Raw genomic sequence first — 24,730 nt, forward strand, 5'->3', positions numbered from 1 at the left:
ACATTTTTTGCTGATGGCATAAAAAAGTTGGTACAACACTGGGAAAATGTAGAAAAATGATGTCATTTGTTTTTGAAATTCCTAATAAACAGAGTTTAAAAAGTGCTGAAACTTTTTGAAGAACCCTTGTATGTAAAGTAAAACATGAAAAAACACATGAAAAAAACATGTACCTAATGGCAATCTTGGCATTTTATTGCCTTATACAATAGTTCTTTAACTGAGTAAAAGGAACACATACTAATAATTTGTCTCACATCCCTACACAGTCATTGCTTTGTAATGGTTGGCTGCACAGATGGGTCAGCTGTCTCCAGTGCCCTCTGTCTCCTGTCTCATTTCTCCTGTACCAGACCAGCCCCTGATAATGCAACCCACATTGTGATGTTATCAATCCAGCTTATTCTTGGTCTTCCTCGACTGCTGGGCAAGAAGGTCATGGGTTCGATCCTCAGGTGCAGCGGTCCGGGTCCTTTCTGTGTGGAGTTTGCATGTTCTCCCCGTGTCTGTGTAGGTTTCCTGCGGGGGCTCCGCTTTCCTCCCACAGTCCAAAGACATACAAGTGAAGTGAATTGGAGATACTAAATTGTCCATGACTGTGTTTACTATAACCTTGTGAACTGATGAATCTTGTGTAATGAGTAACTACCGTTTTTGTTATGAATGTAACCAAAGTGTAAAACATGACGTTAAAATCCTAATAAACAAACAAATCCTCGACTGCTGGGTCCTTATGTTGTTTTAAAAAATCTGACAGCCAAAAATATGTAAAAATGCATACAGGTTAGACCAAGGTCATTTCGGGATGACGAAGTGCATTTAAACAGTTCAATGAATTATAAGTTAAAATAATAAATTAGTTGCTAACTAAACCACAATGGTGGATCATTTCTTGTCTCAGGCTCATACACAAATGGCAAGTTTTTGGTCTAAGCAGTATATAAAAGAGTTATTTGAGGATTGGCTCTATGGTCACTAGAAAGAAACCAATGAGATAGACTTCCACTGCTTGTAAGATACATTAGCATTGTAAATAAAAAAAATGAAGAACGCAATCTTTAGACACCAAAAATGTCTTGACTGATTGACTACATAGTACTGTTTAGCAAAGTTAATTTATTATTTAAGATAGCAACATAATGCAGATACAGAGGGGATCTGTCAATTGTGAAAGACTTTCACCTACTTGTTAGCACCATTAGCCCTGTAGATCCAATACAAAACTAATAAAGCAAACTTCACTTTTACTGATTGACTACATTTTGGAAAGACTGTTCCTTCTACGCTGATCTACCATCACAAACTACTGTTTAACCTGTTTAATAAACTTATTCATATAACAACAAAGATTTTCCACTGATTGACTGTTTAATGGGTGCTAATGGCCTCTGCTAGATGGCCAGGGAGGAAGCAGATGTCAGACAGACGTGTATTAGATCTAAAACTGTGGTGTCGTCTCAGTACACGAGCTGTCACTGGAACCGGAGAAAAATGACACCAACCTGTGTAAACACAATCCCTGAGACATTTCACTGACACAGCGAGGTTCATCTAATCCCGGCCTGCCGGAAACAGGAGCTCTATTAGTGCATTTGGAGAAAGGAAAATGTGAAGGAAAAGTGAGAGGATGAGCCAAAGTTGATGCCAGCTGGGCAGGGCGTCTGCCGCAGTGTCCAAACACTTTCAGAAAAGAAGAGTCAGCGGATCATGCTTAAATAACTTTCCTTGTGCCGCTGGCGGTGCCAAGAGTTTTTCATTGACATTATAAGAGATGCCAAGATGACTCTGTCTTTGGGGCTGGATGGTGAAATGGATGCCACTTTGTAATGCAGGCTCACGTTTTTTCTGAAGCATTCATTAAGCAAAGAATCATTAAATTATCAGACCAGTTATGGGCCCAATTTGGCAATTACAGGATCGATGTAGGGCACACGATAGCTTTGGCAGTAAAATGTGCCCCTAAGAGGGTGCTGTAATCTTGCTTAATTGAATTTTGAAAGCTTCTCAGATGAAATGGTGCATTTTTGCCTTAGCAGAGCTTACTTATAATTTTATCCACAAAAGTTTGGCATCCTGTTACCAATTTAGGAGGCACAACTCCCTTCAACCTAGAGTTGAAATCAAATATTTACATTCTCTCATAAAGGACATGGTTCTCATTCTGCTCTTGGAATTTAAATCATTTTTGCAGCTGTTCTTTTCCTGTGACTTAATGACTAGAAGACAAAACTGTTTGTCCAGAAAAACCTTGAATCCAATCTCTCCACAGCAAGCTTTACATTACATTAGGTTTTCTTTGTCCGTGTAATCAGCATTGGTCAAACAAATGTCCATGGCAGTTTGGTTGATTGACTATATACAGAGTCACCCATGTCCATGCAGCTACTAACTGTTGTTTCTTTGTGGTTCTTGGATTACATGAGACCAGTGAGACTCATCTATAAACTCATCTATTCTACACAATCTGACCTGACGTCTGCAACCCTCACTGACCAAATAACTGCTTTTCAGAGTCGTGACCGTTCACCTAATCTGTCTTTCTCTCTTTGTGCTTTTTTCTGGATTGATCTGTTCTCCCATTTTACCATTCAATACCATCATTTCACCTCTTTGTTTCTCCACGCTTGTATGTCATGACTTTTCTCTAACCTAATTCTCGAACCTCCTTAAATCCATACTCCGTCCTTTATCTGTTCCAACATTCACATTTGATTCAATAATCCCTACTAATCTTCATCTCTGCCCTACATGACGCCTCTGTCCTCATCTATTTTCTGGCACTCCTGTTCTCCTTATACACGCCGTGATCAGCCTTTTACAGCGCTGCCCCCCTGACATCAGCGGGCATCATTCCTGTCATGCAGTCCCTGTGTCCGGACGGTCAGCGGGATGAGTTCGGCTTCCTGCAGTACAAAAACTCCACGTGAGTCAGAACCTAGTTTGCCTTCCTCTCTCTGTCTCGCTCACCTTTTCTCTGTATCTCTCGCCCACTCTCACTATCTCTTGGTGTTAGTGGTATTTGTCGCACCTAACAGCAGTCATCATTAGCACCTGTAATTGAGTGTGTTTAAGCATCAAGCCTGCAAAATGAACCTCTCATTATCCAAGTCTAATGTTTACATACACCTGTAAGAGAACGTGTTTTATCACATCACAGAAAGTCGTACAGTGTACGTCCCTTAGCATGTTTTAACTTAGTCTTCAACCACAAATACATTTCAATCTCTGATCACCTTGTTTTAAGGACAGTGGTTGCTTTGATTGATTAGTAATAGAGCAATACCTTCCCCGGCAGCCAAAAAGTACAGATGAGTAACAAAGGTCAAACCTACAAAACTGAGTGGAGGAAAATAATGCAGATACTGCAGACTGATATTTTGCTAGTATGATTTGATCTACTTGTACTCGAGGAAAAGGTCCGAGTGCAATAAATTGCAAAGTTGAAAGATCACCCGGTCTTTCCCATGAAAGCTGGGTCACATGTCTTTGCAATCACCAGAACCCAACCCATTTGATATCTACATTTCCATTGTACGTTTTCGGCATTTAGCAGACGCCTTTCATCCAAAGCGACTTATTTTTGTCATTATTATGACATTATTTTTGTCATTTTGTCACATATACATAAACAGGTGTACAGTACAATGATGTTTTCCACATATCCATATCTGGGCATGGAAGCTGGCATCAGAGTGCAGGGTCAGCCCTGTACGGCGCACTTGGAGCAGACAGGGTTAAGGGCCTTGCTGAAGGACCCAACAGTGGCTGCATGGCAGAGCTGGGATTCAAACTCAACCTTTCAATTAATAGCCCAAAGCTGTACACACTAGGCCAGCGGTCCCCGACCTTTTTTGCACCATGGACTGGTTTCATATAAGACATAATTTTACGGGCCGGCGGGGGCGGGAGGATTTAAATTAGAATAACTATAGAATGGAAAATCAGTGTGAATCCTGAGCTTTTTTCAATGCAACGAGATGCTGCTCCCACCTAGTGGTGATGAGTGACAATAACACCCGAAGAGTTTTAGAAATGTAATTGCTTTTGTAGCGATCTTTAATTATTTATTCTTTCTGTGCGGCCCGGTAATAAATGACCCAAGGACCGGTACCGATCTGCGGCCCGGTGGTTGGCAACCACTGCACTAGGCTACCACTGTCCCTTCTGGATGATGATGTAACTCTCCACCAACATGATGAAAACACCAACTGAGAGAGGATTTATTACAAAAAAACAAATCATGTTCTATCCCTTCAGTACATGGTTTTTAATCATGTGAAATCTATGCCACTTATGGCTTAATTGCCAGTTGCACCACAATACTGATTTGATCCAGCTTATTTTGCAATAAAATGCTAACCTCAGTGTGTTTGTACTTATATGTTAGAACAATAAAACAAATCTAAGTATTCCCTGAGCTTAGTTTCTTTCTTTCTGCCTTTTTGTGCTCTCTGATCTTTGCCTGTATTTCTGTGATCTAATGTATTAAATTGATTAATCCTCTCTCTTGTTGTTTTATCATCTCTCTGTCACTAGTGTGACTCAGCTGTTGGAGCGGATTGGGGAGGTGGTGGAGCAGAATCACTTGTTTACGTCAGACAGGCCGACTCTGGGGGAGGAACTCGAGTCGCTACAGAAACACCTGGAGAGCCTCAGCTCATCGCAAAACCCATTAGAGACCCGCTTCAACACCAGCAACGGTCAGCACACCGATTCACCTTCATCAGTGCTGAGTGCTGTTAGTGCAGGGAACTAGTAAACACACCCAGTTTTTACTGCCTTAACAACCATGTTATAATTTATTATTTATTTATTAATTAGGATTTTGATGTCATGTTTTACACACACTGGTTACATTCATGACTTTACAAGTTTGTCAAACACAAACACAATCATGGACAATTTTCTATCTCCATTTCACCTCATTTACAAGTCTTTGGACTGTGGGAGGAAACCGGAGCTCCCGGAGGAAACCCACACAGACACAGGTAGAACATGCAAACTCCACACAGAAAGAACCTGGACCGCCCCACCTGGGAATCAAACCCAGGACCTTCTTGCTGTGAGGCGAGCCACCGTGCCGCCCTTCATGCTATAATAAACAAGAATTTGGAAGTTTAATGGTCCCTTTAATGGTTTTAAACTGCACTACACTTGTGAGGACTGACTGAATATAAAACCTACTACACATGCAGCAGTTTAAATTATTAATTTGCTTGTGTATAAAAGTTATTATAATTAAGCTTTGAGGCATGACCTCCTAATTCAATGGTAGTAATTAATTGTCTACAGCGGATGACTTATTTGTGCCCATATCAATAGGATTAATTTGACTGCACCCGTTATCCTGAAGCAGAAGCGCTATGATGCAAAGTCTATGGAGCTCTTAGAAAGCAAATCATAGATTTTTTTGGCTGGCAAGTAGGGACTCTTTTAAGCTCCTCTGGTTTGTTTATGCTGTGAAGTTTTGCATGTGACGGACCAAATTAAATAGAGGCAAATGCAGCAAAACTAGAAGAGATACTTTAAGATCTGGTTTAGATGTCACATGTAGATGTACATGTAGGTATGTAGGGCTAGATCTACTTGCACAAACCTCCCAAAAGTTGCAATTTGGTCAACTCTTTTTAATTTAAAGTTCAGTCATTAGGTGATTAATGGAACAATAGACTTGCAATTTTCACAATTAGCTTTAGCCTTGCTATATTAATTATTAATGCGGTGTGCAATTTAATCACAGATTGCGGTGGCGGTTTTGCATTACACGCTGTCACTTTATTTTCCAGTCTAACGTTACTTATCTCTTTTATTCCAGGTTTTACGCTGGGCAGTGTTCTCAAGAATCAGACTCACTTCCAGCAGTTCCTTAATCAGAACCTCTCTTTGTCTGATGACGTGACCACCTTGCTGCTCTCCTCTCCAGTCAACCTTAAAGAGGTTTGTTCCCAGTTTTGCTCTCACACACCCTGTCAGCTGAGTTTTTGTGCTGTGTTTTATTTCCACCTGTTCTTTGAATTAGAAGTCACAGTCTCTGGTATTCCATCATTATCTAATGTAGCTCTGACAGCAGAATAGAAAAGGCTAATGAAACCCGCTGTTGTTCTGAAGCACCGCGCCTGTTAAGCTGCTGCTATACTGGGAATGTCAGGAGCATCAGCAGAATTTAACCAGCTTCTCCACTCGTACAGTGGAATAAAAATAACCCAGAGACAGTAAACTCAACTCAGATTATTTCTGCTGGCTGTGGAGAAGAGCTGAATTGCTTCACTTCGTGATGATTGCTTTATTTCTATATATAGCAGTGAGTCTGTGTAATGAATCTCTATCACTTAAGCTCAGAGGATTACTGAAATGGGTTTATGTTGGATCTTTAACTAAGCATGGCATTTCTCTGCTTTGTGCTCTTTTTCCTCTCTTAATATAATTTATTAAACACTTTAAGCAAGCATAATTTTAAAACACTGACACTAATCATTTATTAAACACTTTAAACAGGCTAATACTGCACGAAATAAAATAAAATATAAATGACCCCTATTTATCAGTGAATGGTACTGATTATTCAAAACCAGGTGACACACGCTGTAATGAATGCAGCACAGGGGTGATTTGTTTTCCAAAGGTGCCACATGAGAAAGTGGAACTGTTGAATTTAAGTCTTAAGTCCTAATTAAATATTAACTTTATCCTTTTAAAAATCAGTAAATTGTGTGGTGTTACTAATAAGAGTAGATGGTACAATCAGGCAATAAAATTGTAAAGCAGGCAGAGTAAAAATACAGTATAACATCACTTCACTTCACTTGTCCCATAACCTGGTTGGTTGTGGGGGAGCTGTACTGATGAACGTACCACCAAATCTCGCCATTGTTGCCGGTTGTGTGCTAACGCCTGTGTTTGTGCGAAGCTCTTTACTGTCCATTCACTTATATTATCTGCCCATGTCTTTCTTTGTCTGCCATTTCTCCTTTTGCCTGGCACTGTTCCTTGAAGAATAGTCTTTAAGATCCTTGCAGATCTTGTCACATGGCCATACCATCTCAGTTTCCTTTTCTTCATTGTGGTAAGGAGCTCTTCGTATTGCCCAGCGTGCTGTTTAATGGTCTCTCTGATCACTAAGTTTGGTATACGGTCTTCATAAGAGATAGCCAGGACTCTTCTGAAGCGTCGCATTTCCATTGCTTGGATTCTTCTCGGGAGATCTGCTGTGAGAGTCCACGATTCACAAGCATATAGGAAAATTGATAGAACTAGTGCACGCAGTAGGTTCAACTTTGTTCTGAGGCTGATGTTCCTGTCTCACCAAATGGGCTTCAGTCTGGTAAGTGCTAATAATAGCACCAAGGTACTTGAATTGTTGCACGGTTTCCAACTGTTGTCCCTGGACAGTGATCTTAGTTCTAATGGAATGCTGACTGTTTGTCATCAGTTTAACATCAGTGTAATATCACATTCACAAAAACAGTTGTGAACTAACGTGCATGTTTTTGCAGTAGCATTAAATTAACTTCATACAAAGTTCTGTTGCTATTTTGTTTGTCATTGAAGTAACTCATTTGCTCCTTTCAGTTTTTATTCTTGTTGGAAATCTTTTTGGGTATTATAAAGGTGGCCTTGACTGTTTCATCCTTGGATGTGTGAAGTCTGGTATAATCCTTGTTGCTTTTGCAGCTTAGCTAGCAAAGCCTCAGCTGTCCGTGCCTGTTCTGCATCAGTCCAAGTTCTTGTATTTCTCTGCTATTTCGAGAAGGATTATCGCATTTGGTATAGCTAAAAATTGTTTGTTATATTTGATGTTGTAACCTGCAACACTAGTCTGTCTGTTAACAATGATCAGCATCAAAATTAAATGCGACTGATAAAAGCTGTTAAAGTTAAATTTCACAAAATTCCACAGCGCAGGATTTACTGCAAGCAGTTAATGAATGTCCTCATTGACCAAGGCAGCTGCATGACCTTTACAACTGGAGTTGTTCTTTATTAACACACACAAACCAATCAGCTTGGCTCCGATGGGCTAAATGTTTCTATCACTGAAGATTAGTTGGCTTGGAAACTGGATTGTAGATGATTTGTGGATTTGACTTTGATAATGTGACCTGAATCCTTCTAGATTGTGTTGAAGGTGCGAGCGGACGATGGGTTACTTGCATTATTGAAGTGTTTTAACTGTATTGAAGTCTCATTTACTTTAAATCTTTGTGTCTTCTTGTCCAAGCAGAACATATGGTGGAAAACATAGTAACTGGAATACAGTCAGTAATTGTATATTACTAACATGTACCTGAATGTTTGTTGTATCCATTGAAATGACCAGTAAGTGAATGAACCAGTTAAATCTACCAGAATGAGCAGTAAATGAGTTTCTTCATACATATTTAATGTCTGTTTTGAGACATGTGTTAGCTTAGTGGTTAAGATACTGAACTAGTAATTGGAAGGTCGCTGGTTCAAGCCCCACATCTGTCAGATTGCCACTGTTGGGCCCTTTAGGTCACAACTGGAAGCCGATTGCAGTCAATGTAAATTTTAATATTTGATATTATTTTAACTATACATTAGGTCATTCCTCTCACTCCTCTCGATTTCATTGTCTGATTTAAATGCTGAAGCCTGACTGTCATTGATAGTCACTGAGACTACTATGTCTTTGTGTGTGTGTGTGTGTGTGTGTGTGTGTGTGTGTGTGCAGGTGTATAACCTTATCTTTGGCACACATCCTAAAGACAGTGGTGGAAGTGAAAGCTTGACAGTAGGTCAACGTGGGGCTCGCAGCCCAGGAGATAAAGTCTTACACCTGAAGGTAAAGTGTGAGCTACACATGTGCACACACACACACACACACACACACACACTGCCTCCCCAGGCACATTTCTTACTATGAGGAAAAATAGGTACAGACAAAAATGCACATTTCAGCTTCAGAAATAAGTGTACCCAGAAACTGCTCTTGGATCAGTGTTAATGTATCAGTTTACACTGCTACACAAAATGGAATTAATCAGCAAAGACATGTTTGGTGTCAAAGGTTAGTTTTGGAGGTGTGCTTAAAGGGAACAAGCTAACTGTCTCACAGTTTTAAAAATGAACAACTTATTAAATGAATCCCTCCCTATTTTATTCCCTCATAGTCATATTTAACACACATGCTTTTTTTTTATTTAAACATAGTTATATGCCTTCATATGCTAACTGGTTCAGTTTGCCTGCACCCTTTTTATTTCTGATTAAAGAAACTAATTTTGACCTAATTATGTGTTTTATTATCAGAATAATAAGAGAACGTAACATATAAAAAGATTTTTGTATGGTAAAACTGTGGTTCATTATATAAAGCAGCAGTTTTTCCATCTTTAACTGTTTTGGTGAACCTGGGTCCACTGTAGCCACAGACTCTTTTCTTGCTGTTGTAGCCCATCCACCACAAGGTTGGATGTGTATTCTAAAATGCTTTCAGGATTACCATGGTTGTAAAGAATAGTTACTGTGTCCTAACTGTCAGTCCGTACCAGTCTGGCCCACTGATCAACTACATTTTGAGTAACTAAAAATTTCATTTTTCAACAAAGCAACTTCTTTAAGCAGTGACGCCTGATCATTCACACAGACATTGCACCTGGTTATTATTTTATAAGAATATTTTGTTTTGCTGAGCCAGTGTAATTAAATTATAGGCTGCTCTATGACTCTGCAGGAGCAGCTACTGGGAGGATTGAGGAGTCTCGAGGCGGATTTACTGCAAAAAGCTTTGAGAGACCCGAATAAAGCAGCTGATCACCACGCTCTTCTCCAGCTGCTCTCCCGGGCTCTGGGGATCACGGGAGGAGAAGAGTCACACAAATACGACACTCAGGAACTGAAACAGATGGAGGTGAGCTCAGCTTTCAGGAGACATTTACATTTTCGGCATTTAGCAGATGCCTTTATCCATAGCGACTTACATTACAGTTACAGTATATACAGTCTGAGCAACTGTGGGTTAGGGGCCTTGCTCAAAGGCCCAACAGCAGCAACCTGGCAGTGGTGGGGCTTGAACCAGCGACCTTCTGATTACTAGTCCAGTACTTTAGCCACTAAGCTATGGCTTGCCAGAAAGACATAGATTGGGTCAAATTATCAGATCGTTATAAGATTTGGTCAAAGTTATCAGATTGTATCATGATCTAGCATATAGATGATAAAGTGATTTAAAATTAAAATAGAGTTTGGTTGCGCCCAGGTTGGGGAGCCGGATATTCCACTAGCACACCAGCAGCGAGATTCTGAACTCCTCGGTTCAAAGCTTGGCGTTGCCACCGGTCGGCTGGGCGCCATCTAGCGGGCATAATTGGCAGTGCCTGCAGCAAACACGGTTCTGCTAGTGTGGGATGACCGGACTATGTGGGTGGGGTCTTCAAACGCTGTGTAAGGACCCTGATTGGCAGATAGAGAGGCGTCTGTGCAGAGTGCATAGGTGAAAAACGGTTCCGCTAAACGGTTCAGCAATATACCCACCTCGACTGCAATCAGGGTTCCCCCAGCAGCAGAAGACAAATTGACTACACTAAATTGGGAGAAAATGGGAGAAAATGCATAAATAAAATAGAAAAAAATAGAGTTTGGTTTTGGCTGAGTACATCTCTGTTCTCATCTCTAGACCAAAATTCCTCAATTTTTTCAGTTTTGTAGGATTTTAAGTCTATACAACTTACTACGCAACAAGTAAACATTTATGTGGGTCTTTATTGAAGTAATAACAATAAACAATACAAACCTAAAACTTATGAATCACAATTTACTGTACTTTTCATATCTGATTGGCTAATATCTAAGGTACAGTGGCTGAAACAGTGCGCTCTCTGTGCTGGTCACAAACCTGAATAGAAATAGAAGGCTTGCATCAGGAAGGGCATCGAACAAAAAACTGTGTCAGGTCTGGTATGCGGAACAGATCTGCTGTGGCGACCTCCATACACAGGAGTAGCCGAAAGAAAAAAAAACTGGACTCTTCATGTTTGTATTAAACCCTGATTAATCATTCACAGTCCAGGCTGGGAAACAAACTCTTAACAAGATCTATAAAGGGCAGATGCTTCAGTGAACAATGTGCACTTTAGCTTTGTGTTGTACAGTTGTACAAAAAGATTTATTATCTGAACTATGTCTAATTAAATGCCAGAGGCTTCGGAAGCAGAATTATTGAGATTTATAAATGTGAAAAGGCTACAAAAAGCATTTTAAAAAATCTGGATGTTCAATAATACACAATAAACCGAACTGTCTAGAAATGGAGGGAAATCAGTCTTGTTGCTATGTTACCTAGATGTGGGCGTCCTTTAAATATTTTACCAAGAGCACAACATGTGAGGCTGAATAAGATTAAAGAACACAACCGCCTATAAAAACACACCATATGACCAAAAGTATATGGACACTTAGCCTGTTCTAACACTAAGGAGATTTATGTACCCCTCCTGCCTGCTTTGTGCCTACAACAGTGTCCACTTGTAACCATGATGAATCCTACCGAAGAATATCAAGGTCGTACCGACAACCCAAACACTCAAGTAATTTAAGAGAATGTTCTAAATAAAACCCTACTTAATTCACGGCTGTGAAAATCGCATCACGGACCATGACATGAGCTGTTTTCCATGTAATATGCAATTTGCTGTGAAATTTAAGTTTTGTGTTTCCACTCACATAACATTCAAGTGCCTCACCTTTATTGGTTAATTTGCACTATGAAGCGGTCCTAGCAATCCTACGGCAATTCAGTTAGCAATCGCTTAATTAAAATGTCCATGATGTCGAAGTGTAAAGCAGCTAAAAACACAACTAACTGAGTTTGGAAAACGCCCAACCAATTCTGTGGACGCAGAGGGAGAAGGAGGGGGGTCAAATCATGACGAGAATTTTCGTATTTGAGACGGAACATGAAGCCTTGCACTATCGCTCAATATTCTGGGTTTACATTTAACCATAAAGGTTGCTGTGCTGTGTATTGTAGCTTCCATTTATTCTATCATTAAGTTTATGAGTGTAATGCAGAGAAATGTCACACTTCTGTTTAAAACAACCATGAAATCTTTGTTTTTTTAAAAGGTCCGTGAATTTAAGCACATTTTCCCATGAATTTAGGAGGACCCTAGTTATAGAGGGAAAAAAACACGTTTTAGTCTGCAATGACTATTGAGATGCCGTGGCATGACCTGTTTATAGGATTTCTCCTCACTCCTGTACAGGTTTGATCAGTGGCTACAAAAATAATTGCAGCTATATGAGCTTCTACCATTTATTTTATACATGGCTTCATATTCATTTACTGGACTGAACTGTAAACGATAAATAAATGGGTTTTACCAAGAAAAAGAAAATTGTGTGTTGTGTAAGTTACAGCAGAATGTTTGTCTATTGTAGCAGTAAGAGCAATGAGACCACAATTTATGAGTAAATAATTTAAAACTCCCCGTTGTTAGGAACTGTGCTTCTTTTTCAGGGAGTTCTGCTGACAGGTGGCGTTCTGGAGGCTCTTACCTGCGGAGAGGACAGGAACAGTAAGCTCCATACGATCCTGTCAGTCCCTGAGAAGCAGCAGTCGGTGTTTGAAGCCTATCAGATGGCCGTGTGTGGAGGAGAGGCCGAGCAGAGAGCCGAGCGATTTGCAGAAATCAGCCAAGAGCTGAAAGATCAGATCGACACACAGAAAATCACTGAAAAGGTAAAAAAAAAAACAGCAATCAACACATTCAGTTGTTTTTTTGCTTTCCAAATTTCTCTATTTTCATCAATTTGCCTGCCTATCCATTCATTCATACTTATTATTTTACTTCCACCTCCTGCCATCCCTTCTACAGTTAAGGCAGGACCAGACCAACGTTTCGTCACTGCCCGTTCAGTCCCACCTGGCCGCTCTGCTGAAGGACCTTGCAGAAGTGGAGAGGTTACTGAAGGACGTGGATCTGCTGTCAGGTTTGGCCAAGCTGCTGCCTAAAGGAGCATGTGCAGGACACCAACCTCCTCCTGCTGCCCACAATGCCTCCTGGAGCACCAACACCACCTCATTGGGCACTAACACCACGGAAAGCCCTGCTGAAGAGAAGGAGTTCCAGACAGAAAACCCTCATTCCCAGTTCTCTGCTTTTGTGCAGCTCTGGGCTGGACTGCAGCCTATACTGTGTGGAAATAACAGGTGTGATCGTGTTGTGTTTTTTATTAACATGTGTGTTTAGTTAGTCCGCTTGATATGACAAACCTGTATATTTTGCAGGATCATTGAACCAGAAGCTTTGAAGCAGGGGAACATGAGCTCACTCGGCTTTACCAGCAAAGAGCAGCGGAATCTGGGGCTTTTAGTCCACCTCATGACTACAAACCCCAAGATCCTTTATTCACCCATTGGCTCACAGGTTGACAAGGTCATTCAAAAGGCAAGTAAAATTTATAATCCAATAATGAGTTTGTATGTACTGCTTTGTAAAATAAAATATGAGGGTTGCGTCAGGAGGGCATCGGGCATAAAAAACTGTGCCAAGTCTTGAATGTGGACCAGATCTGCTGTGACGTATGGGAAAATTTACTTAAAATACCTGTGCAGTTGACCTTGTAAAAATGGAGCGGCACGGTGGCTAAATGGTCAGCGCTGTCGCCTCACAGCAAGAAGGTCCTGGGTTTAAATCTCAGGTGGGGCGGTCCGGATCCTTTCTGTGTGGAGTTTGTATGTTCTCACAGTGTCTGCGTGGGTTTCCTCCGGAAGCTCCGGTTTCCTTCCACAGTCGAAAAACATGCAAGTGAGGTGAATTGGAGATACAAAATTGTCCATGACTGTGTTTGACATTAAACTTGTGAACTGATGAATCTTGTGTAACCAGTGATTACCCGTCTTGTCATGAATGTAACCAAAGTGTGTAAAACATGACGTTAAAATCCTAATTTTTGTTTAGAATGAAGTTTGGATTTAAGACAACAGGCCTAATTTCCCCAATCAGTAAAGTTAAAAGCATACAGACATGGGTTGAATGAATTAGGTAACTGTTCACATCAAACATCAGAATAAGGAAAATGAGATCTGAATGACGAGCTGTGGTGTGGTTGTGATACAAATCAGGCTGATTTTAGTAGGTCAGAAACTGCTGATCTCCTGGGATTTTTATGAACAATGTTCTTCAAGTTTACACAATGGTGCAAAAAAAAAAAAAAAAACATAGTCAAAAGAAACTTTAGACTGATTTAAACTGACAGGAAGGCTAGTAACACCATCTCAGAATACACAACATAGTAAACGTTAAAGCGAATTGGTTTCAGGAACAGAATTACTTTACATGAATAACTATACTTATATTGGCTGTCACAGTGAAAGCAGGACTAAACAGGGACATATTAAAAAGCAATTAATTACAATTATTGTGTGAGTTCAGGCTGAAAAAAATACGTTACACTGTGCTTACATGCACTACGCACAAATTACTTTGTAGGTTTGATTAATCCCACTGTTGGCACTAATATAATAAAATTTGCTTTAAACCTAACCCTGCAGACTCAATGTGTTTCTTTTCTTATTTGTAATAATTAGGTTCTCCATAGAGTTTATTAGTTCAATTGTATTATACAGCATTAACATTGTGTGGATTAAAATGTTTGACTCTCTTACTAGGCCAATGAGACGTTTGCTTTTGTGGGAAACGTGACCCATTATGCAAAACTGTGGCTCAACATCTCGACCGAGCTCCGAGCTTTTTTGGAGGAGGGGAAGCTGCACAGTCACCTGACATGGCTACAACAGGTAAAACATCATTACAGAATCAACACATGATAACCTCACATTCCATAGTTTTAACATGCAAAATGGTTTGAAATTTAATATTAATCAAACCTCCAATTAACCTGGCAAAGTTGAGAAACAATCACTTAATTCTTAATTACATACATTCAATTTAATATTTAAAATGAGTACAGGTGGTACTCGTGTGGCGCAGCAGTTTATTACACTGATCCACTACCACTAGTACCTTGGTTTGAGTCTCCACCACCTTTACAGATGCAATTAGTTGTGTCCAAGGGAGGGATGACCGGATGAAAAATCACCTGTCAGTCTGAAGCCCACTTGGAAACACCAAACACAAGACAGAAATAAATCCTGAACAGGGCTATAGAAATTCTACAGAAGATTTACTACATCTTACATCCTGTAAACTCTGTTGGATTTTGGGCCTTTCTTTTTTATTTAGTTAACCTCTGACCTGCGAAAGCACCCGGAATTGCTGAACACCTCCGACTCTGAGCTGCTGGACAGTCTTCTACAAGAGAATTTCACCCTACCCAACATCAGCACACTGCTGGAACAGCTGGACACCATTGACAACGCTGCCTGTGGCTGGACCCAGTTCATGTCAAAGGTCAAAACTCAGTCTTCTTATATTTTCATGCACACTTGACTCTTAAGTAAGTATACTTAATAATTAAATAATAAGTTCAGTAGATCAGATTCTATCAATGCCACAGCCGTCTGATCAGGCTAAATCTTTATCATAATCTTTTTTTTGTGTAATGTGCATAATAGATATTATTTCTGCTTGATCTGTTCTTCTGTAGGTCAGTGTGGATATATTTAAAGGTTTTCCAGATGAGGAGAGTATTGTGAACTACACCCTGAACCAGGCCTACCATGATAACGTCTCTGTCTTTGCTAGTAAGTGACACTTTGACCACTTCCATCCTTACAGTAATCTACAATCATGCTCTCTCCCTTTAATCAATATCACAGTTATTGTGTTAATATTGAGATTAATGACTCTCTATATATGTTTCATCTGAGAGTAACATTCATAAATCCATTAAACCTAAGATAATATTTTGTACCCATCACCCATTCACAATAGTTAAATGAAATTTTGAAGTGATGTAATTAAATTTTTTTGATGCTACAGGTTGGCAGGCATTATTGTGATGTTAGTAGTGTGATATTGTCACATCCACCCCTAATAGGTTGCAGCTGCATAACACTGAGTTGAACTGGACTTGTTTGTGACCTCTCCATGTGCTCTGTGCTGTCTGTGTAGGTGTCATTTTCCAAACCAATAAGGACGGCTCCCTTCCTCCTCATGTACAATATAAAATTAGGCAGAACTCCAGCTTCACTGAGAAAACGAACGAGATTCGACGTGCTTACTGGCGCCCGGGACCCAACACGGGTGGAAGGTTCTACTTCCTCTATGGATTTGTGTGGATTCAAGGTACAGAAGCAGAATTTCATAAAACTTTGTAGATTTCTGTTTTATTATTCATGTTTAATAACTGCTTCATGTTGGCGCCCAGGTGGCGCAGCGGGATATTTCGCTAGCACACCAGCACCGAGATTCTGAACTCCTCGATAATTGGCAGTGCCTGCAGCAGACACGGTTCTGCTAGGGCGGAATGACCGGACTGTGTGGGAGTGGTCTTCAAATGCTGTGTAAGGACCGTGATTAGCAGATAGCGAGGCGCCTGTGAAGAGTTTATGGGTGAAAAAGGGTTGCGCTAAGGGCTGCACGCGGGTCGGAGGAGGCGTGAGCAGCAATATACCCACCTCGACTGCTATCAGGGATCCCCCAGAAGACAAATTGACTACACTAAATTGGGAGAAAATTGGAGAAAATGCATAAAAAAAAAAAAAAGTGCTTCATGTTGATCAGGGTGGCAGTAGTCCTGTGGGCCTGCTTTCTATGGCTGTTTCTCCTTTTGTTCCATTTCTTTCCATTATACAGTGTATCACAAAGGTGAGTACACCCCTCACATTTCTGCAGATATTTAAGTATATCTTTTCATGGGACAACACTGACAAAATTACACTTTGACACAATGAAAAGTAGTCTGTGTGCAGCTTATATAACAGTGTAAATTTATTCTTCCCTCAAAATAACTCAATATACAGCCATTAATGTCTAAACCACCGGCAACAAAAGTGAGTACACCCCTTATTGAAAGTTCCTGAAGTGTCAATATTTTGTGTGGCCACCATTATTTCCCAGAACTGCCTTAACTCTCCTGGGCATGGAGTTTACCAGAGCTTCACAGGTTGCCACTGGAATGCTTTTCCACTCCTCCATGACGACATCACGGAGCTGGCGGATATTTGAGACTTTACGCTCCTCCACCTTCCGCTTGAGGATGCCCCAAAGATGTTCTATTGGGTTTAGGTCTGGAGACATGCTTGGCCAGTCCATCACCTTTAGTGGTCGTCTTAGAGGTGTGTTTGGGGTCATTATCATGCTGGAACACTGCCCTGCGACCCAGTTTCCGGAGGCAGGGGATCATGCTCTGCTTCAGTATTTCACAGTACATATTGGAGTTCATGCGTCCCTCAATGAAATGTAACTCCCCAACACCTGCTGCACTCATGCAGCCCCAGACCATGGCATTCCCACCACCATGCTTGACTGTAGGCATGACACACTTATCTTTGTACTCCTCACCTGATTGCTGCCACACATGCTTGAGACCATCTGAACCAAACAAATTAATCCTGGTCTCATCAGACCATAGGACATGGTTCCAGTAATCCATGTCCTTTGTTGACATGTCTTCAGCAAACTGTTTGCGGGCTTTCTTGTGTAGAGACTTAAGAAGAGGCTTCCTTCTGGGGTGACAGCCATGCAGACCAATTTGATGTAGTGTGTGGCGTATGGTCTGAGCACTGACAGGCTGACCCCCCACCTTTTCAATCTCTGCAGCAATGCTGACAGCACTCCTGCGCCTATCTTTCAAAGACAGCAGTTGGATGTGACGCTGAGCACGTGCACTCAGCTTCTTTGGACGACCAACGCGAGGTCTGTTCTGAGTGGACCCTGCTCTTTTAAAACGCTGGATGATCTTGGCCACTGTGCTGCAGCTCAGTTTCAGGGTGTTGGCAATCTTCTTGTAGCCTTGGCCATCTTCATGTAGCGCAACAATTCGTCTTTTAAGATCCTCAGAGAGTTCTTTGCCATGAGGTGCCATGTTGGAACTTTCAGTGACCAGTATGAGAGAGTGTGAGAGCTGTACTACTAAATTGAACACACCTGCTCCCTATGCACACCTGAGACCTAGTAACACTAACGAGTCACATGACATTTTGGAGGGAAAATGACAAGCAGTGCTCAATTTGGACATTTAGGGGTGTAGTCTCTTAGGGGTGTACTCACTTTTGTTGCCGGTGGTTTAGACATTAATGGCTGTATATTGAGTTATTTTGAGGGAAGAATAAATTTACACTGTTATATAAGCTGCACACAGACTACTTTTCATTGTGTCAAAGTGTAATTTTGTCAGTGTTGTCCCATGAAAAGATATACTTAAATATCTGCAGAAATGTGAGGAGTGTACTCACTTTTGTGATACACTGTACTTTACTATTGAATGTAATCAATGAAAAATCCACACTATTATTAAAATAAAGTTGTAATAACTAATTGTAATTGCTAATACAATATATAAATGTGTGTTTCTGTATTTCATTTTCTTGTAGACATGATTGAGAGAGCTGTCATTAGCACGTTTGTGGGACACGATGTTGTAGAGCCTGGGAATTACGTGCAGATGTTTCCCTATCCGTGCTACACCAGAGATGAGTGAGTGTTTCCCTCATTTTCATTTTCTCTGTTTTCTCTCAGCATCATCATTATTAAACAATTCTCAGCGGCTTAATGGTGAAAATTAGGCCTCAGGGCTGTGAAATGTGATGTTGAATGTGTTAATAATGTGGACGGTTGTTAACAGCATTTACACTTCGAGCTGTACAAGTGAAGTCAAAAGTTTACATACACTTTACACTTGTAATGCATGTGTGTGTTTGTTTTTTCTGTGACTGAATAATTGAAACTCTCTTTTCTTTAATTTGTTCATGAAACGAAGCCCCTGTCCCTGTGTTTACTTCCATTTAATAAGTGAATAGTTTAAACTAATTTAAAGGTGCACATTTTGGAGTGGGCACTCCTTTAATGCATGATTTGTCTGTAAGCTCATGAAAATATGAAGCTTGTTTAAATGTGGACATGTGGAGTCTCCTAATTTATTTTAGTTCTGTTTTTTTGGTTTTGGATTGTTTTTTATTATATCTGGACAGTTTTGGCATGGCAAGATGTTTGTTTTATCCTTGGATCATCCTACCCAACAACACAAGTTTATTACAAAGCTCCACAACAAGAAATAAACGTTGTTGCAAATATTGCTATTGATTTAAAAAACCATGCTGAAAAACAAGCATTTAAGTTCACAGAGATCATTAAAAAAGACCTGCAGATCTTGGTGGCACTGTTAAAGGTGGATATGCTTATGTTTGCAGTTTCCTGTTTGTGATCGAGCACATGATGCCATTGTGTATGGTGATCTCCTGGGTTTACTCTGTAGCCATGATGATCCAGCACATAGTGGCTGAAAAGGAGCATCGTCTCAAAGAGGTGAGAAGCACAACAGACCAGTTCTCAAAAAGAGCTTTTTTATATTGGATGTTCTGTTCTGCTCTCGTATTTCATTAATATTAACTCATAAACAGTATAGACGACACACACGGAATGGTTCCACAGGCTATCAGAACTGTATTCATTATATCAGTAATGAAAACCGATAGAACCTTCCATTATAATTTTGATGAGTTCAAATAAGCTAGGTATTAAGCATCCAGAAAACCTGATTCTCATAAGGAGTGTGTGTTGTTTTATATGGCATGTGTTATGATTAAAACCATGTTGCCATTATTGCCAGTGTGATGCTCTATGAATAACTGACATTCTCTCCATGGTGTGTACTGCAATGCTGATAGTATTTCTGGGTGGATGAAGCAGTTAGTAAAACTTGATGTTTGTATGTAGGAAATGATTGGTTATTATTCTGTAACTTGCAATGACTATTCTTAGTACGGCGGTATAAAGACAGTTGGCAGTGGTAGGACAGCAGTATTGGACTAGTGATCAGAAGGTTGCCAGTTTAGACCCCATCAAGTTGGGCTTCTAAGCAAGGCTTTTAACCCTTAATTGCTTGATTTGTATTCAGTCACAATTGCAAGTCTCATTGGATAAAATCATCTGCTTAATGCTGCAAATGTTAATGTAGTTCACATTTGTACCATTCAGAGTCTGTCAGTGGTGCTTTAATGTTCAGTCATTCATTCATGTTAAGAATCTATCAAATGTTTCAATCTAAAGCTGTTTATTAGAAGTAGAAGCAGAGGAGGGGTTAATGACATTTATCGAGGCACTACAGCTTGGCAATTATGTTGTTCACTGCGCTACCACTTTCCTTTATCACTCAGTGGTACTGCCCACAGCCTGTCAGTTGCTTCACCCACATACAAGTAGTCAGTGAATCACAAGTATACACACTTTATTGGTTGTATTTAAGTGATTTAGATAAATTAATGTTATAATAGTATTTAAGTAATAGTATCTAAATAGGGCATGGATTGAGATAAATGATTTAAATGTTGTGCTCTTGATTTTTCATAAATCAATTTTCTGATACTGATGTTGACAGTAACAGTTGTGATTGTTCTCAGGTGATGAAGATGATGGGCCTGAATAATGCAGTGCACTGGGTGGCCTGGTTCATCACGGGCTTTGTTCAGCTTTCCATATCAGTGACTGCACTCACAGCCATATTAAAGTACGGTCGAGTGCTCCTCCACAGCGACCCTTTCATCATCTGGCTCTTTCTCACCATCTACGCCATCGCCACCATCATGTTCTGGTAATCTGTTCTTTTGTAGTCGGCTTCATTCTTACTTATTACACTGGCTAGGTCGTGAGTGCTACAAAGTACTATTCATGATGAAAAAGAGCAGGAATATGGGTGATTCATGGGTGAATCATGAAGGAGAGCAGGATCATGGGTGATGATTTCCTGGTGTTTCATTTCTTCTAATACATTATATATAAATAAATGTATTTCTTCTAACACTTTATATATTACTTTATATATTATATATAATACAAAACAAAAGTTCATTTGGCCCAGGCAGTATTTGCTTTGTGAAAATCTGACCCCTGGTAAATAATATTGATGATCTTGTATATACTTTGGTGGCTGAACTGTCTTCTCTCTCTTCTCTTTTAGTTTTCTGGTGTCTGTAATTTACTCAAAAGCAAAACTGGCATCAGCGTGTGGCGGGATCATTTATTTCCTTAGTTATGTTCCCTATATGTACGTGGCTATCAGAGAGGAGGTGGCTCACGACAAAATCACCGCCTTCGAGAAGTGCATTGCGGTAGGATGCGCTACGTGCTGCATGCACACATTCGACATACATTGTGTTAACATAAAGTAGCTTTTGGCACTGGCACTGAAGTTACCATCTGTCCTATTGCTCATACACAACTTCCTCTTCCTCCTCTCCAACAGTCCCTGATGTCCACCACTGCTTTTGGCCTGGGATCAAAGTACTTTGCCCTGTACGAGGTGGCCGGCGTGGGCATTCAGTGGCGTACCATTAACCAGTCACCAGTAGAGGGCGATGATTTTAACCTGCTGTTGTCTATAGTCATGTTGATCATCGATGCCACTGTGTATGGAGTTCTTACCTGGTACATCGAGGCTGTGCATCCAGGTGAACATTTAGCACTGCAGCAGTTCTTACGTTGGTGTTTATTTATTTGAGTTTGTTTATATTTACCATATACAATCATGTTGTAATTATGTAATTTTACAGCCGAAACATTAACAGTCATTTCTTTGTACTTTTGTCAGTAAGAAAGGTTCAAAAGAATTAACAGATTAATCACAGATTGTTGTTTTTATTGCATTTTACAAAATTAAAAAAAGGAAAAGAAAAGCTACTCAATCTACTAAAGTATTCTTTTTACCTTACCTACCTAGAAGTAGAATTATTTACCTTATTTTTTTATGTAATAAGGTTTTTTATTTTGTTAATTTTTTTTTTATAAAATATGTTATTACATACAGTAACATTATTTATACATTACATAAAAAACTTCATTGCACCACCAGAGCTGGGATTTCGAATACATCATATCAAGTCTCAGCTTTACCATCCGGCTGGGCTGGGCGGCTGCATGAACAATGCTTGGCTGTTGTTCATATGGCAGGATGAGCCGGACCGGGTTCCTCATGGCTGAGCGGGTTGCGACCTCTGCTGGTTGATTGATGGCGTCTGCACAGTTGAGGAATAATGCTGATCAGGGTGTGGCTCTCCGTGCACAAAGCTGATCCACATATGAACTCGCCTCGTGCAGGTGTAAAAATGCAGTCGGCTACTGCACACGTGTCGGAGGGGGCGTGTGACAGTGTCGCTCTCTTCATTCGGGACGGGGGTCAGCACCAGTAGAGAGGAAGCATAACGCAATTGGGTAAAAATTGGATGCGCTAAAGAAAATCGGGAGAAAAAGCTTTAAAAAAACATTTCAATGAACAGTTACTGTTTAAGTGCTAAATGTAACATATTTAAAAATGTTTTTTTTAATCTTCTAAGTCTTGCAACTAATTGAACATAATGCACGTAAGTGCCATATTAATTTGTTTCCTGTGTAGGACGTGTGCACTCGTTTTCACTTCTTTTACAATTATGGAATTTGACCAGCGGTGTACAAAGTTTAGCATAAAATTGTACATGACATTAAAAAGTCATTAGTTTTGCTTATTATATTCACAGATTTATACTGTATACACATTATTTTAATTGGTAGAAAAAAATACAAGCCAAATACAAGGATAAAAATAAGGAGCTTAGATCTGGCGTTCCTTTAAAGTTTTTGCTTTACTTGGTGTGTGCTGTTTTAACTACAGTGAGACTAGCATCTGATGCTTCTCGTTTTGCAGGGATGTACGGGCTGCCTCGCCCATGGTACTTTCCCCTGCAGAAATCCTACTGGCTGGGCAGTGGGCGCATAGAGACATGGGAGTGGCCCTGGACCAGCAGTTCCAGGCTTAGCGTGATGGAGGAGGATCAGGCCTGCGCCATGGAGCACAGACGCTCAGGTATCGCTGCATGTTGGTGATTGGTGATTTTAGATCAGACACCTGAGTGACAACCACAAAACAACCACATACTTAAGCTCTCTGAGTATCATGTTTGTGTGATGCTCCTCAGAGGAAATGCGTGGAATAGAAGAGGAACCCAGTCACCTGCCTCTGGTGGTCTGCATCGATAAGCTTACTAAGGTGTACAAGACAGGAAGCAAGTTAGCTCTGAACAAGCTGAGCTTAAACCTGCACGAGAACCAGGTCGTCTCGTTCCTGGGACACAACGGGGCTGGAAAAACCACCACCATGTGAGAAAAAAAAGAAATCATTATTATTTTTGCTGTGAGAAAATGTTAGGTCAATGATTACTGGACATGCTTCTGTTTTTAATGGACGTAATTATTTATCATGACATCCTGTCCTGCTTCCTGCTGGCTGTTTAGTCACTGTTGTATGATTAACCTGCAGGTCGATCCTCACTGGTCTCTTTCCTCCCACCTCTGGCTCGGCCACCATATACGGCCACGACATCCGCACCGAAATGGAGCGCATCCGGCAGAACCTAGGCATGTGTCCTCAGCACAACGTCTTGTTCGACAAGCTGAGTGTGGAGGAGCACCTCTGGTTCTACTCGCGTCTGAAGGGCATGGCTGAGGAGGACATCCGCAAAGAGATGGACAAGTATGGCCACACATGAAAAACAACACAGAATGATGCCCTCAGGTTTAGATAGTTGTGTTAATAAGTTGTTTTAATTTTATATTTATTATTTTGTCACTTTGAGGCCACGGACTTCAGAATGTTATTTTGTTGAGATGTTTTCTTTAAGCTTGTGCTAGTTTCTATAACAGCCTTATTATTTGGCCTAAAAATCCCCAACACAGTGATCATTACTTAACAATGGTCAGTGATAGCTTAGCGATTAAGGTAATGGACTGCTAATCAGACGGTTGCCAGTTTCAGCCCAGCCTTCTCAGTTGCTCAGATTGTATTCAGTCATAACTGTAAGTCGCTTTCGGTAAAAGCATCTGCTAAATGCTACAAATGTAATTGAGTATCAAGTAAAGTTCAATATAACCAACAGCATTAGACATGCTCGCTGATTACAGAAACAGCTTTAACGTTCTAACTGCCTGAAACTCATTCTCATTAGTTACGTTTACATGTAGCCTAATAACCCATTAATAATCCAACTGGATAAAATCTTAATAAAAACGGCTAATCTGGGTATAATCGAGCATAAATTGCAGTGGTCAGATGCCAAATTGTCAAACATCACTGACAGGGACAGATGAACACAATACAGTATAGTTAAAAAAGGTCACAAAGTGCTGTTATAAAAGTTAACACGTGATTAAATTAGCACCTTTTTGACCCAGTTAACTTAGCTGACCCAGTAAAAAGCTGAAATTTATGGCAGAGATTCTACCTGGGTACAAAACCAGAGGCCAAAATACTTTGTTTCCATTATTTTGGCCACTACTTTGGTTTTACCCTTTTTGTTTTTGACTTTTTAGCCACAGTTTTGTTTATTTGGGTTCATTTTCAATTCTTGCACATGTAGGTCTACATTTGGCACCTCAATAGCTGGTAGTGGCCTGCCCCATTACAGAGGTGCCAGGGTGTCAAAATGTCATGGACTTTCATTTCTTTCTTTTTTTAGCCTGGAAATGATTTTTCTAAAAGCTTTGACATTAAGCAGCATTTTTGATATTTTCCAATAATAGCCTCTTTTCTGATTGGTCACATAGTCCAAACAACCAATTAGGACCAATGTCATGACATGGATTAGAAATCCCGGACAAAAATACAAAAAGCATTTTAT

General features: G+C 40.3%; 1 protein-coding gene across 1 annotated transcript in view; it reads left to right on the top strand.

Annotated features, from left to right (window-relative positions):
* The window catches only part of abca2 (ATP-binding cassette, sub-family A (ABC1), member 2), an 83,944-nt gene that overhangs the window by 33,442 nt on the left and 25,772 nt on the right, over positions 1 to 24,730 (top strand). The window contains exons 3-22 of the mRNA XM_063017777.1: positions 2,812 to 2,923; positions 4,537 to 4,700; positions 5,816 to 5,937; positions 8,693 to 8,803; positions 9,695 to 9,871; positions 12,479 to 12,700; positions 12,837 to 13,171; positions 13,250 to 13,409; positions 14,633 to 14,761; positions 15,207 to 15,374; positions 15,571 to 15,667; positions 16,038 to 16,211; positions 18,461 to 18,563; positions 19,277 to 19,391; positions 20,486 to 20,676; positions 21,043 to 21,193; positions 21,328 to 21,532; positions 22,762 to 22,920; positions 23,033 to 23,213; positions 23,374 to 23,586. Of these exons, the coding sequence (XP_062873847.1) occupies positions 2,812 to 2,923; positions 4,537 to 4,700; positions 5,816 to 5,937; positions 8,693 to 8,803; positions 9,695 to 9,871; positions 12,479 to 12,700; positions 12,837 to 13,171; positions 13,250 to 13,409; positions 14,633 to 14,761; positions 15,207 to 15,374; positions 15,571 to 15,667; positions 16,038 to 16,211; positions 18,461 to 18,563; positions 19,277 to 19,391; positions 20,486 to 20,676; positions 21,043 to 21,193; positions 21,328 to 21,532; positions 22,762 to 22,920; positions 23,033 to 23,213; positions 23,374 to 23,586 (3,289 nt within the window). The remainder of the gene's footprint in view (positions 1 to 2,811; positions 2,924 to 4,536; positions 4,701 to 5,815; positions 5,938 to 8,692; positions 8,804 to 9,694; positions 9,872 to 12,478; positions 12,701 to 12,836; positions 13,172 to 13,249; positions 13,410 to 14,632; positions 14,762 to 15,206; positions 15,375 to 15,570; positions 15,668 to 16,037; positions 16,212 to 18,460; positions 18,564 to 19,276; positions 19,392 to 20,485; positions 20,677 to 21,042; positions 21,194 to 21,327; positions 21,533 to 22,761; positions 22,921 to 23,032; positions 23,214 to 23,373; positions 23,587 to 24,730) is intronic.

Source organism: Trichomycterus rosablanca, chromosome 21 (assembly GCF_030014385.1).
Source record: "Trichomycterus rosablanca isolate fTriRos1 chromosome 21, fTriRos1.hap1, whole genome shotgun sequence".
NCBI classification, from domain to species: domain Eukaryota; kingdom Metazoa; phylum Chordata; class Actinopteri; order Siluriformes; family Trichomycteridae; genus Trichomycterus; species Trichomycterus rosablanca.